The sequence below is a fragment of the Onychostruthus taczanowskii genome, unplaced genomic scaffold, assembly GCF_017590055.1.
Source record: "Onychostruthus taczanowskii isolate IOZ18803 unplaced genomic scaffold, ASM1759005v1 scaffold96, whole genome shotgun sequence".
NCBI lineage: Eukaryota > Metazoa > Chordata > Aves > Passeriformes > Passeridae > Onychostruthus > Onychostruthus taczanowskii.
The window spans coordinates 438,490-451,725 of NW_024507657.1; the positions used below are offsets into that span (position 1 = coordinate 438,490).

The following is a 13,236-nucleotide window of genomic DNA, read 5'->3' on the forward strand; positions in this document are numbered from 1 at the left end:
GCAGCTTAATAGAAGTGAAAGGTGTGTGTGCAAGGACAAGAAGAGTTATTTATTTACACTTCCCAGCTGCAAACAGATGTCCAGCTGCTTCCTGGGAAGCAGGGTCTCAGTACCTGTAATGACGAATTGGGAAGACAAATGCCACAACAAGCTATGTCCCTGCATTCCCCTCTTTTCCCTCAGGTTTTATTGCTGTTCACAACCCTTTGGTCAGCCTGGGTCAGCTGTCTCATCTGGGTCCCAGTTGAATGCAGTCTTACAGGCCTTGGGGATGAGGTGGGGTTGGACAGAAGCCTTGACACTGCAAGTGCTGCTCAGCAATAATCTTAACACTGGGGTGATGTCACTGGTGGTGTTACAAGTGCAAAGCACAGCATTACATTGGCTGCTAGGAGGAAAATTAACTCCACCCATCTGTAGCCACCACAGCCACACAGCCAAACTGCTGGCCCACTGCTGACACAGTGAACCCAATAAGCAAGTGAATTGGGTAGGAAACACTCTGTATAAGAAGACAGCTGGACAGAACCTGGATAGATTGCATCCCAGTATGAAAGTATCTGTCATTATGAAAGTGGAAAGGAAGAAAAAGGGTTTATCTAATTTAATGAACTATCTGAAAAAGACAATGAGATGTATTTACCATACTGAGTCTTGCCATAAATATTCTACCATGAAAAGGAATTAATTTAAAAATACCTGATGTAAAGTAATCTAAAACATTTAAAATGTCATGTAGTTTATCTGTCTTGAATAGAAGTATTAAAACACATGCAGGCCAGAGGTGTGAAGGGGGCTTTGTTAGCATGCCCTCTGGTCTTCAAACAGTTTTGGCATTCTATGGCACAGTGAAGTAGCTCATTTGTGTGTACATTTCATAATCCCATTTTACATTTAAAGATAATATTGGTTCAGCTTCATGTTCATTAGTATTAATAATGGATTAGAATATTTTTTGGTACTATTTTTTCTTGTGATTAAAGCATGAAACTAAGAGTCAATTTAAAACACTGTTAAAAATGTTCACAAGAAACTTCAGGTCTCACTTACACTCTTCTCTGTATTTACCTTAAATCATTGCTTCTCTAGCAAAAAGTATTCTGATGAATGCTCCTGGTCCTATGTAATACTATAATGTATGAGCATATACTATAATGTATAAGCAAAAATGACCACTATTTAAGAAGCCCAGTATGAGGCAGAGATCATCAACATGGAAGAACGCCAAAATGGAAACTTCTTTCAAACTGGTTTAAAACTCAGATGGGATACACTATTTTTAATTTTTCTTTCAGAGAACTGTGGGAATCAATTAGCAAATCAAATAGATTGGAAAAGACCTTGAGATCATCAAGTCCAGCCTTTGATCAAACACTACCTTGGGTACTCAATCACAACACTAAATGCTACAGCCGATCTTTCCTCAAACACCTTAATGGATGGTGACTTCCCCATGTTCCTGGGCAGACCATTCCAATGCCCAATCATTCTTTCTGCGAAGAAATTCCTCCTAATGTCCAGCCTGAACCTCCCCTGCTGCAGCTTGACACTGTGTCCTCTTGTCCTGTCACTGGGAGCAGAGACTGACCTCTGGCTACAACCTCCTTGTAGAGTGCGATGAGGTCAACCCGGCACTCCTCTTCTCCAGGCTGAACAACGCCGGCTCCCTCAGCTGATTCTTGCAGGACATGTGCTCCAGACCCTTCCTCAGCACTGCTGCCCTTCTCTGGACATGCTCCACAACCTCAAAGTCCTTCTTGGAGTGAGGGGCCCAGAAGTGACCACAGAACTGACAGTATGGCCTCTCCAGTGGGTACTCACTGAGTACAGGGGACAATCCTGTCCTGCTCCTGCTGGCCACACTATTGCTGGTGCAGGCCAGGATGCCATTGGCCTTCTTGGCCAGCTGGGCACACTGCTGGCTCATGTTCAGCTGCTGTCAGCAGCACCCCCAGGTCCTTTTCCTGTGGGCAGCTTTGCAGCCACTCTGCCCCAGCCTGTGGCACTGCCTGGGGCTGCTGTGACCCAAGGGCAGTCTGTGAATCTACTGAGAGTACATTCAATCCTCTCATCCAGATCATCCACAAAGATACCGAACACTCAACATTGAGCAGAATAAAGACATGAGTATCTAAAATATTTCTAAACCATGTTTTTGTTTGAAGTAATAAAACGTATCTACACATGAAGAAATTGAGGCTTTTGATCTTCCTGTGAAATCCAGGCATCACGCTGAAATTCAGCTATCCTGTGAAGGATAACTGAATTTCAGACAAAAATTAATTTTTTCCATTTGATTACAGGCCTAACACTGGCATTATCATCTCTTATCATACTTTCAGGCAACTTAGATGGTGATAACTGATTGGGAACCTTGGATTTTAAACCCTCTGTGAAAAAGAGATGAGTCTCCAAGCAGCAAATTTATACATATGCTGCATTTCTGGACTAGACCTGAGTGTTTGTCAAAAGAATCCATTGACCAAATGGTCTGCAGATTAAACAGATGAAAGAAAACACTGAAAGGGACAGAGACAAATACTTCTACTGACAGAAGCAAAAGTATGTCTCAGTACTTTCCTTGTCTGGAAGAGTATGGAAAATTCTAATAAACTGCCACTGAAGGGTCCACTCGCACATAACTGGTCCATAACTTCATAGTAAATACACTTTCAGATTATAAAATAGTATTTTGAATCTGTTCTCACTCTTACATAGCCACAGCACAGCAACTGGTATAAAAACACTGGGAGGGGAACCCAGGGCTCCCATGCCCAAACTAACGAAGGACACTACCTCTTATCTTAGTATTTATCCCTTTTTTCCATTTAGCTTACCATCGAGACGCAGGTAAAGGAAATTTCGAAATGCGAAGTAGTCTTCCATAATGGTCATGAGCGATGTCATTTGACAGAAAAGAAGTACACGATGGTTAGTAGCTCGTAACTTTGGTAGAATACGATCGAGTAGCTCAAACTTCCCTGAGGCCCGATAAAGTTCAGCTCTGTTGGAGAAAAGCAGCACAGTAAGTACCAGAATAAACCCACATTTAAAAGTCTGTAGTCATTATCATGTCAGAGTATAACAAAAAGACTAATTTACTTAATCTAAACAAGACTAATAGCACTCTTCTTTCTTTAAAATTGCACATGTTGATGAAAATAAACACACGTAAAGCCTGTTTTCCTGAATTTTCTTCAATTACAGAAATTGTGCTTTCAATCACTCTTTTTCATTATTTATGAAAACAAATGTTATTTCTTAGCTAGATAAGCATTCTGTAAGCTTAGAAATTCACCTGCTGTTTTGTTTCCAACTGGCATTAAAAACAACTTTCAATTGCAACTGCAGTTTTAAATTGTATTCATCAGGCATTTGTTGGAAATTACCCCCTTTCCACTCAACTATCATGCACATGGAAGTGAAATATTGCAAACTGAACTAATATATGGAGACAAGTGGCAGGAGTCTGACATATGCTCTTGAGCCCTATAACCTTGGTCACCCCGAACAGTGTTTAGCTGCTTTTATTAGCTACTCCTTTGTCTTCTATGCAAGAATTCCAAAACCAACTACTAGCACTGAAATGCAGCCCACAACCCAGAAAATGAATAGAAGTAAACAGAACGTCTAAATCAACACCACAGTGATACACTTTACAGAAATAAACTTCATGCAACTCTTCTCTAACCTTGAGTCTGCACTCTCAAAATACAATTTACCATTAGCAATGGCACAAAATCCAGAAGATACATAGCCTTCTGATATGCACACATCTGTAATCAGCCAAAGACTAAACTGTTAAGGAGACAAGTATTCTGGTATACCAGTTAAGTACGCAAATAATCTGGTATACTAGACAAGGGGAAAAATATACCATTAGTACCTAAACAGGAAGAAAGTTAGGTGGATGATACACATTTTATTTAGAAAGCATCCATTAAATTGACAGCTGCACCGTGTCAAGAAAAATAAAACAATTTTTTTTCATTTCAGATAATGGAAGAAATGATACTTTAATTTGGAAACGAGATAGTAAAAAAGGAAAAGTAGAAGGCAAAAGTAACAATAAAGAGAAGAAAATCCTAACAGATATCTCTAAAGAGTCATCCCAATGAACTTCAGTTGGTATATTATTTCAAAATAAGGGGAAAGGAAGACATGAGTCTTTTCTGACTGCTGTCCTGAAGGAGATGGACAGTCATGAAAAGATCTTGCAACACTTCTAGTACTATTAGGTTTTGCTTTACATATGCCCTGTACATCCTCTGCCTCTGTATAAAATGCTTGAGTTTAATAATGTGTAGCTTCCAGAAAAAGAATGTAATCATTAATTCCAGTACAACACTATGGACAGCAGGAAAAACAGACAGTTACCCATTAATGACACCATTTGAGTAGCCCAGATGTTCAGCAAAGGACTCCTGCAACATTATAAGCAATAAACATATTACAAACTATACAGCAGCCAAAAACTATACATTCTTATAGAAATCAAATTAAATATATGAGTATTGAGGTTTGAGTTTATTAATGTTCATACCCTTGTAAACCACCTTGTGGCAACAGTGCTCTGCTTAATGTTTTCCTGTACTATTATTTGAAATTCATGATTTGCAGAACTGACTTCTGCAGCCTACATTCTACCAGATTATAAATACAGTAGAATGCTAATTAATTTATACTGATCAGTAGAAGATGCATCTGCAAATTACTAAATTTAATTACTCAGCATATAAAATCATGAAGAGAGAAAACTACTACAATAATAATAATAATACTACATCACAGTAGACAATTATATTCATAAATTTGGCTATATTCCAGATATCTATGACACCTTCTATCTTTTCACATATTGATATACTTAGGTCTTTTTGAGAGATGTTATATAGATACTACATTTCTGCTGAAAAAAACAGATGGATGGAATAGAACAATTGACATTGCAGAAGATTAGCAGTCTGCTAATGACAGAGATTCTATACATGACATTTTGAACCAGTGTCTATACATAATGAATTTGGTGTACGTGAATACCAAGTTGCTCTGTGTTGTCTTAAATTAACAAAAAACTCCTCACTTTTTAAAGACACTGCTCCATAAAATTAACTATTTTAAAAACAGAGTTTGGATTATCAATAAAAACATGGCACTTGTTGACTATAATACATATTTTTTTCGAATCTGTCTTTTCCAGTATAAATTATGTAGACAGAGACATCCCCTCCCACACACATAAGCTTTTAGCAGCAGTTTTCTATGATTCTATCCTGTTTTACTGAATGGAAACTACTCTCAAAATCAGACCTATCAGTCTTACCTCAATGTGTTGAAACATGTATGGGTGATTGCATATCTTTCTCAATTGCATGATAGTGTTCATAAGAGTTTTTGCTCCGCCTTTCCCCTATGGGTACAAACAATGCAAACCAAATGATTAATTTCTTAGCTTAGGAATACACTCTTTTAACATCCTTTTTTCTCAAATCTGAACACCGCAACACTAATTAAAAAAAAACTAAAGGAACTAAAAAAACAACAAAACTCCACAATAAGGAAAAAACAAACCAGGACAAACCAAAACAAAATAAAAAAAAACTATTGTCTTGCTCTATAAATTGATCTGTCATAAGGATGCTCTGTAATGAAAAAGGAAGACCTGGAAGTAGCTGACAAAGTGCACTACATTTCTACCTGCAGTACTCTTGGTGGGAAGCAAAGCATCTACTGTCCTGATTATTTATACTGTTTACTATGAAACCATACAAACTCCTCAGAGTCTGAACGCTCTAAAAGAAGTAATTCTAGTGGATTCTTTTCAATTCCATAGTAACTTTTCCAGTGTATTAACTCAATATATGGGTTTCTCACTCCAGGCTGAGCAAAACATCAGGCCAGAGGTACTAAAATGCTAATGGTCAACAAATTCATGGGTCATCTTATTATTTAAGGAAGTATATTTTCAAAACATACTCTAGAGTTAATCTTGTAGAGCCAGGACACTCATCAGACATTTAGGTGTAACACTGTATGGTTAAAAACCAACTGCAGCTAGTCAGTGTGAATTTGAGATCATTATATCATATTAATGTTGCCAAAAACTTGCTGCTTTCAAATGCCATTTTGTTTTGTCGCCATTTTATGAAAATGTGATCAGAGTGGCATCAGTATTCCAAGCTTACATTATGACTAATTCAGATTTGTTTTAAAAATCACAGCCAAAACAATTTACCAATTTTGAGCTGTAAACTAGGGGAAAATATATTACTTAATTATAATATATGCTAGCAATATTCTAGTCTTTTCTGGGAAGTACTCTGAAATCATAACTTTCATCTAGAGCAGAGATAATCCATTTGAAGGGGGCACTCCATATATTTTAAACTTGATTTTGTTCTTTCTAAGATCATCTCTAATTTTGCTCCAAAAAGACAGTTCATGTTTGTTATAAAAATAATTTCCTAGAGCTTTCCATCTTAGCGAATTGTCTCTAATCTCAGCTGGGTCCAGGCCAGAGCTGCAGAAGGACATGATTTTTTTCCTAACACAATGGCTGTTTGATCATTGAAGCCAAGCAATCTTATCACCTCCCTTTGCTGACAGCAGGTAGCAGTGATTACAGAGTTTGATTTAACGTTTAAAGAAAAAAATCAATTAAGAGAGGGTTGCACAAAAGGAAAGATTTTAGCCTCTTAGTGAGAGAGGAAGGCAAGGGAAGTGTTCAGAAGACAGCAAAGGCAATTTTAACTCGCTAATCACAAAGCCAGGTAGAGAAACAAGTAGGAAAAAATACATAGAAGCATCTGAGCAGATGAAAGAAAGAGACCAGAAAAGGAAGTAGAAGACTGTGATACAAAATGAAATTTTTAGAACAAACATAAAGACATCAAACTGAAAAAATGCATTAAAAATACCACTGAGGAATATGAATTAATGTCTAAAAAGTGTTCAAAATATGAAGATGCGTTTCAATACCCAGTGAAAAAGAGCCCTTTTTCTGGAGTTTAATTAAGCACCAGTAAAGAAAACAATTTGGCTGCAAAGAACTAGGAAGGTAAAGTAAGATACTGAATAGAAAAATCACCTGTACCAATGCAACCTGAAAAAGGATAATGGAAAGACTGTATGTGCACAGCTTCAGCAATATACACACTAAGGGGTGCAAACTGAAACTCTTACATTGCAGATATTCTGCAGTGTCTGTTCAAAGTATTTCACATTTACTAGAGTATTTCAAACTTGTTACCATGTGAAAAGTTGATGAATGGCAATTTCTTTACTCATTAGTGCCTGGATCAAACCCCATGACAGCATAACCAACATTTACTACTACAAAGTCTAAATCTGACTACATGACTTTGAATCTTACTGATCTCTTAAAGAATTTTGTGACCAATAGACCTTGTAAGGATGAATGCAAGCATATAGTCCTAGCTAACTGAAACAAGACTTAACTAACAGCTCTGAAAAACAAGATAAATAACCTTTTATAGCCATCACTCCCACAATCACAATGATTCAGAAATATTATTAAATTAAGCTCAACCAAGGAAAACGCAGTTTTTTCTCAAACAGTGCCTGTTTGCAGAAAGGCAGTGCAACTACACTGAATCCAAGTGAGTGCTACACTTCTCCTAGTGAATAGCTGTGGTCTTGTAACTGAAAGGCATGCCTGAAATTTCTCTTCCCATTGGAGATACCTGCAGTAAGAGTCTACATACTAATTTTATAAAACAAAAGTCATGTTGTTAACATGTTCACTTGTAATACATTACTTCATATTTTAGTCTTTCTTTTGTACCTTCTTGTCTTTTTCAGAACCATCTGTGAGAAGTATTCCCTTGGCTTGCATGTGACGGTACAGGATCTTTTGAAGAGCTGACATATCACATTTGATCACATATTCCACCTGGTATTAAAAAAAAAACCCAAAACCATGAATACACTGACATAATGTTAGTAGGATCTAACTGCAGGTTCTTGTCACTCTACAGCAAAACAAAAAAAATCCCACTAATCTTTTATCTGTACCAGATCACCACATAAAACTTCAATGACCAGCAATACAACTGCAAGCACACACATGAGTATTTGTGAGTCACAGCTGCAGTGACATAGCTGGATCCTAAAGATGCAACTGCAGGATTACCAAACATCCTTTATTTCTCATTCTGTAATTTTTAAAATCTAAAAAATAATTTTAAATTAATTTTAAAATTAGCAAGCAACTAAAAAACTATTTTAATAACCAAGTGAATTTATTTTGTCTGTTAGGTATTATAAAAATATCAAGCAAAGCGCCATAAAAATATCATCACTGTATATCTAGTAATTAAGAATCCCTCATAGAGTCAAACTGCCACAATGTTTATCTGTTTTCTCAACATCCACTAAAACACTAGGAATTAATACAGTATTGTATGACTGCTACATTCAGTCTCACTTGCTCAGCTTTGTAAAACTATATTGAGTTCTTGACTGCATACCAGATTTAAAAACAGTAACAGAAAGACTTCCCACACCAGTTTTCTGTAATGTTTTCTATTGCCCAATGTCCAGATTATAGTCTATATTTTACTATATTCTACTATATTTTAGTAAGTTATGTCAAACAAAAACTGTAACCTAACAAAACCACGCTAGTGGTTAGAAATCTTTCAAGCTATGAAAAAAAGACAATGCATAAGATTCCTAATGTTTAATAAATAAACAGGAAGAAAACCATCAGGTTACTTTCTTCTCAGAAAGACAGGAGTATAAACTCCTTAGAGAGAAGTTACTTTCTTCAATGTTTACCAGCACTTGCAAGAGCAAATGAAACTGATTAAGCTTCTGTCCTCATGGCTGGATAAACTCCTTTTGTCAGATAATGGCAACAAAAAGAAATATGGTGTTCTAAGTACAAGTGTGTTGAAATTATTTCCTATCCAGCGCCTATTATTGGATTTATCAGTGATCTGATTTAAATATTATTTTCAAATGCAAGCATCTTTTATTCTCAAATAAATACTTCTGAGGATATTGAGAATTTGACATTTGAAGGAACAGAAATTTGCAACAGTAGTAGTGTTTACATGATTACAAAGATGAAAAATAATTTTAAAATGCCTTTCTTTGTATTGTCTCTAAGCATCTGCACAGAGTTCTCCACTCATTTAGCCAGTCAGCTCATAACACACCTTATAAATATATTGTTTGGTTTTAATCCAGTTTACCTTAAAACCAACTTTTCCTTATCACACCTTCAAGTTTACATTTTTTTATTTTAGTTGCTATTGTTATTCTGTGATGAGGGATGTAGAATTGCAGAGGAGGACACAACGGGACACAATGAGGTATTCAGAAATAAAAACAATTACCTTTGAAATCATCAAATAATTTTATGTTTTGAATTAAAATGCCACTAATTAAAAATAATTGTGCAATTTCAGCAAGACACTTATCACAACTCCTGGAATGATAATAAACCAAATTGTGCCTGCTTTATAATGTGCAGTAGTCCTTCAGAAATTTCAGTGAACTAGCTTCAACCCAGTGCAAGGAGGATGGCACAGGACAGAATTTTATCCTCAGTGTACAGCTGGCTCATAAACTGAAACCAGACTCTAATGCATAGAAACTGAATATCTTACACTGGTTGCAACAAACAGGTGAGGAATCCTGAGAATGCAGACACTTCAGGTACTCAGGCTTCCTCAGCTTTCTCTGAAGAGGTATTAACAAAAAAACATTAATGAAGTCCTCTTCTGCAAAATAGATCTCAAAAAGGAACACTACTTAATGCTTAGAAAGAATACTAAACCCCGTCCAAAACTCCTCTCACTGCAAACCTTTTCTGGCAGTTGAGACTCAACCTCTTTCTTCAATCTTCTCAGCAAGAAGGGCCGAAGCACTTTATGCAGACGACGGATGATCAGAATAGTTTCTTCCTCATTTAAGTCCACCTAGAGAAGTTTATAAAAGTCATTACAAGGCAAATCTATTAGTTAATGTCTTCTCTCACATGGAATGCTAAGAATGTGCAATGATTATTTGCATCTTACATCCAAATTGACTGAGTCAAAAAATACACTTTAAACATTAAAATTTTGGTATTATAAAGAAGGTGACTTCTAGTTATGTTAAACCCCTAAGTACCAGCACAAGTTCAAACACTAATCCTTCTGAGTAAGCTCTTTTCTGCTTTCATCAAAGTGATTTACTTCTGATCTTTTAAAAAAACACTGCCACAGTACCCTTTCTCCAGTCATGGCAAATGGAGCATTGAACCACTGCTCAAACGTGCTGCAGCTCTTGAAAATGGTTGGAAGAAGGAAATTGAGGAGAGCCCAAAGTTCAGGCAATTTGTTCTGCAAAGGAGTCCCAGTGAGCAGGATTCGCCGAGGGGCCACATAGTGAGTATTCAAGACCTGAGTCAGCTTGCAGTGATGGTTCTTCATCCGATGGCCCTCATCTACTATCATGTACTTCCATCGAATCTGAAAGAAAAAGAAGAAAAGTCAGCGAGGTTAGAACAGGCCAAACTTTGTCAAGGTCCTCCCAACAAGTATAAAACAAAAATACTTAAAGCCTGAGGCATCAATCAGTTTCAACCTTGAGGAAAGCCAAATCAAGCATTATGCAACTATCAGTGTCCTTGCTAGTAACAAACAGAGAGATAAACACTACGTATGTTCAATCTGATAGTGAATTCTGACTAGAGTTGAAACAGCTAACAGCAGAGTCCTTCCTTTTTTGGGAAAGAGATTAGAATGACTGGCTCTTAAGGCCAGAATATGGTTCACAATAGAAGAAAGAAACCACATAAATTGCAAATAAATCTGTCTATAACAAGAACCTTGACAGGAGACAAAAGCCTTTTCAGATAAAGGTAAGTATGCTCATAAACAACAACAACCCTGAACTTTGTTTCAGCTAATCCTGTGTTTTTATTTGAACAGAAAGCAGTGTAATTAAAAACATCTCAGTTACTGCATTTTCAACTCAAGTTTCTATTTCTTAATATGAAATCTTAAATGCAATCACAGCAGATGTTGAAAGCTGTTGTTCAAGCTCTCTATTACCACCTATACTTAACATGGACAGTCACACTGACCATATGACCAGGAAGGCCTCAGTCTGTACTTTTACATGTGCTACCTAATTCCACCTCCCAGGACAGGATGAGTGGCATTAGTGCTGTCCTTCTATCTTTCAGAAAGAGTGGGAAAAAATTAAGGAAAAGTAACATTATGTAGTCTCAAGCTGTCTTCAAGCATTCAGAATGATACTAAGAAAATGCACTGCCTTTGTATTAGAGAGGACAAACACGTGATATGCAGTAAATATGCAGTATGTAACAGATGAGTGTTATGAAGTGAAAATGAACAACAAAACTACAGAAGGACCAGTATGGTTTCTCTGTATAGCAAAATATCTCTGCTTTATGCGCACATGAAACAGCCTTACAGTACAGTAAGTTTTTTAAATTAATTATATTTGATACCTACTTGCGGAGAGACAGTGAGCCCCTAAGAAGCGGAACATGTAGACCCTTTAGTCTGGATACCAAATTCATGATATAGGTAACTATTTAGTCATGTGGGGAAAAGTGACCACATAGCTGGAAGGGCCCTAATAGAAGTGAGTTTCAGGATAGAAATAACAGAAAAAGTTAAAAGTCACTGATGCAGATTAGGCAGAGTATTATACAGAGGTGAGAAAAGTCATGTTCTTCCAAGGACAGGCAGGTATACAGTACTGACAGAACTGCACAAAGGAATTAGTTCCCTGCACACATTCAGGAAAATCCTAGTGTTTACAGAAGGGACAGCTGTGACTGAGAAATTCAATCATAAACTGAGAAACAGAAATGTAAATGAAAGGGATAACTTTTATTGAAGGACAGAACAACTGGGAATTTCCCCATAAAACAAAAATGTGTTTTGCGAAGGTGTCTGGGTCTTGCTGTAGAGAGATAATAGTTAAAAATTACCTTAGCAAGGATATGTTTGTCCTTTATTATGTACTCATAAGTAGTTAAAAGAACATTAAATTTTCCACTTCGAAGCTGAGGAACAAGTGAGCGGCGCATTGCAGGTGTACCCTAAAAGAGAGAGACATATGAGTTGTTATTCTTTACTCTGATGAAGAAAAAACATCGTTTTCATGAATTAGCAGATAATAAGCAACCAGATGAACCTGCAATTCTACCATACTGTGAATAATACATTGACAAAATTCTAGACCTTCTCAGAGTGCCTTCACTAAACCTCTGCTAGACTGTAAAGCTGCTGATGAGGCTCACAGAAATATAAAGGCAGTGGTCTGATCTCCCTAAAAGTGTTTGCCTATTTCATTACTATAGGAGCCACACAAGGAAGTATTTAGCTAGGAATAAAATTTTAGGTAGTTATCATTTGTAACTCTCAGCAGAAGCCTTGCAAATGTGATAATCAACAATTTTGTTCTGCATTTTGTACAATGATTTACAGTTGTTTTACTTCTACAGTCTTTCACAGTTTATTATAGTCTAATTCTCACTGCTTAGCACATGACAAAACCTGATGAGCAGATAGTTTAAAAGCTTGCAGAGACAGAGGAAAAACTGTCTCTAGTTCTCCTTCCTTCAATTCTACAGTCATACAGAAAGCAAATCAAACCTTGTAAGATATCTTCACCACTGAAGGAGCCCATTTGTCAAATTCATATGTCCAATTGGATAAAGTCCTGTAGAGATTATAGAGAAAAAGTAACATGTTTCATCATCTGCAGATCAAATGTTTTAGGTATTTCCACGTGGTTGCCAGCTTTTCAAGACATTTTATGTACTCAACCCACATAAATAACAACGTATTTTAAAAATGCACTTTATATACTGCAATAAAATACAAGCATCTTAGAGGGAAGTAACCAGAAAAAAAATGTGTGAAATACTCATTCAGCTTATATTCAGGGCCCTTTCTGAAACCACTGGTGTTTTACATGCACGTTTATACTTTGGAACATAGAAACAATAACAACAGTGTTTCTGGACAAATAATAGATTTGCAAGTTCCTCTGTACTACATACATCATCCAAAAATGGACACTACAGCTTTTCAAATACAGCCCAATGAAATTGATAATAGACTTTATCTGTGCCCTACTCAAGCAGAACTACTTGTAGTGCCACCAACCACCACTATGAGGATCCATTCTTGCACAGTTTCTGCTGTTTGATCCCAAAAAAAACCAGCAGAAAAAGTCGCTATA

The 13,236-nt window shown here is 36.7% G+C and overlaps 1 protein-coding gene across 5 annotated transcripts in view; it reads right to left on the reverse strand.

Moving 5' to 3' along the window:
• The window catches only part of SMARCA2 (SWI/SNF related, matrix associated, actin dependent regulator of chromatin, subfamily a, member 2), a 118,862-nt gene that overhangs the window by 50,628 nt on the left and 54,998 nt on the right, over positions 1-13,236 (reverse strand). For all 5 annotated transcript variants that reach the window (XM_041426898.1, XM_041426894.1, XM_041426897.1 and 2 more), the window contains 8 exons: positions 12,645-12,711; positions 11,978-12,088; positions 10,239-10,481; positions 9,834-9,947; positions 7,805-7,912; positions 5,324-5,410; positions 4,378-4,424; positions 2,838-3,004 (listed from right to left, as the gene is read on the reverse strand). In XM_041426898.1, coding sequence (XP_041282832.1) covers positions 2,838-3,004; positions 4,378-4,424; positions 5,324-5,410; positions 7,805-7,912; positions 9,834-9,947; positions 10,239-10,481; positions 11,978-12,088; positions 12,645-12,711 — 944 coding nt within the window. The remainder of the gene's footprint in view (positions 1-2,837; positions 3,005-4,377; positions 4,425-5,323; positions 5,411-7,804; positions 7,913-9,833; positions 9,948-10,238; positions 10,482-11,977; positions 12,089-12,644; positions 12,712-13,236) is intronic.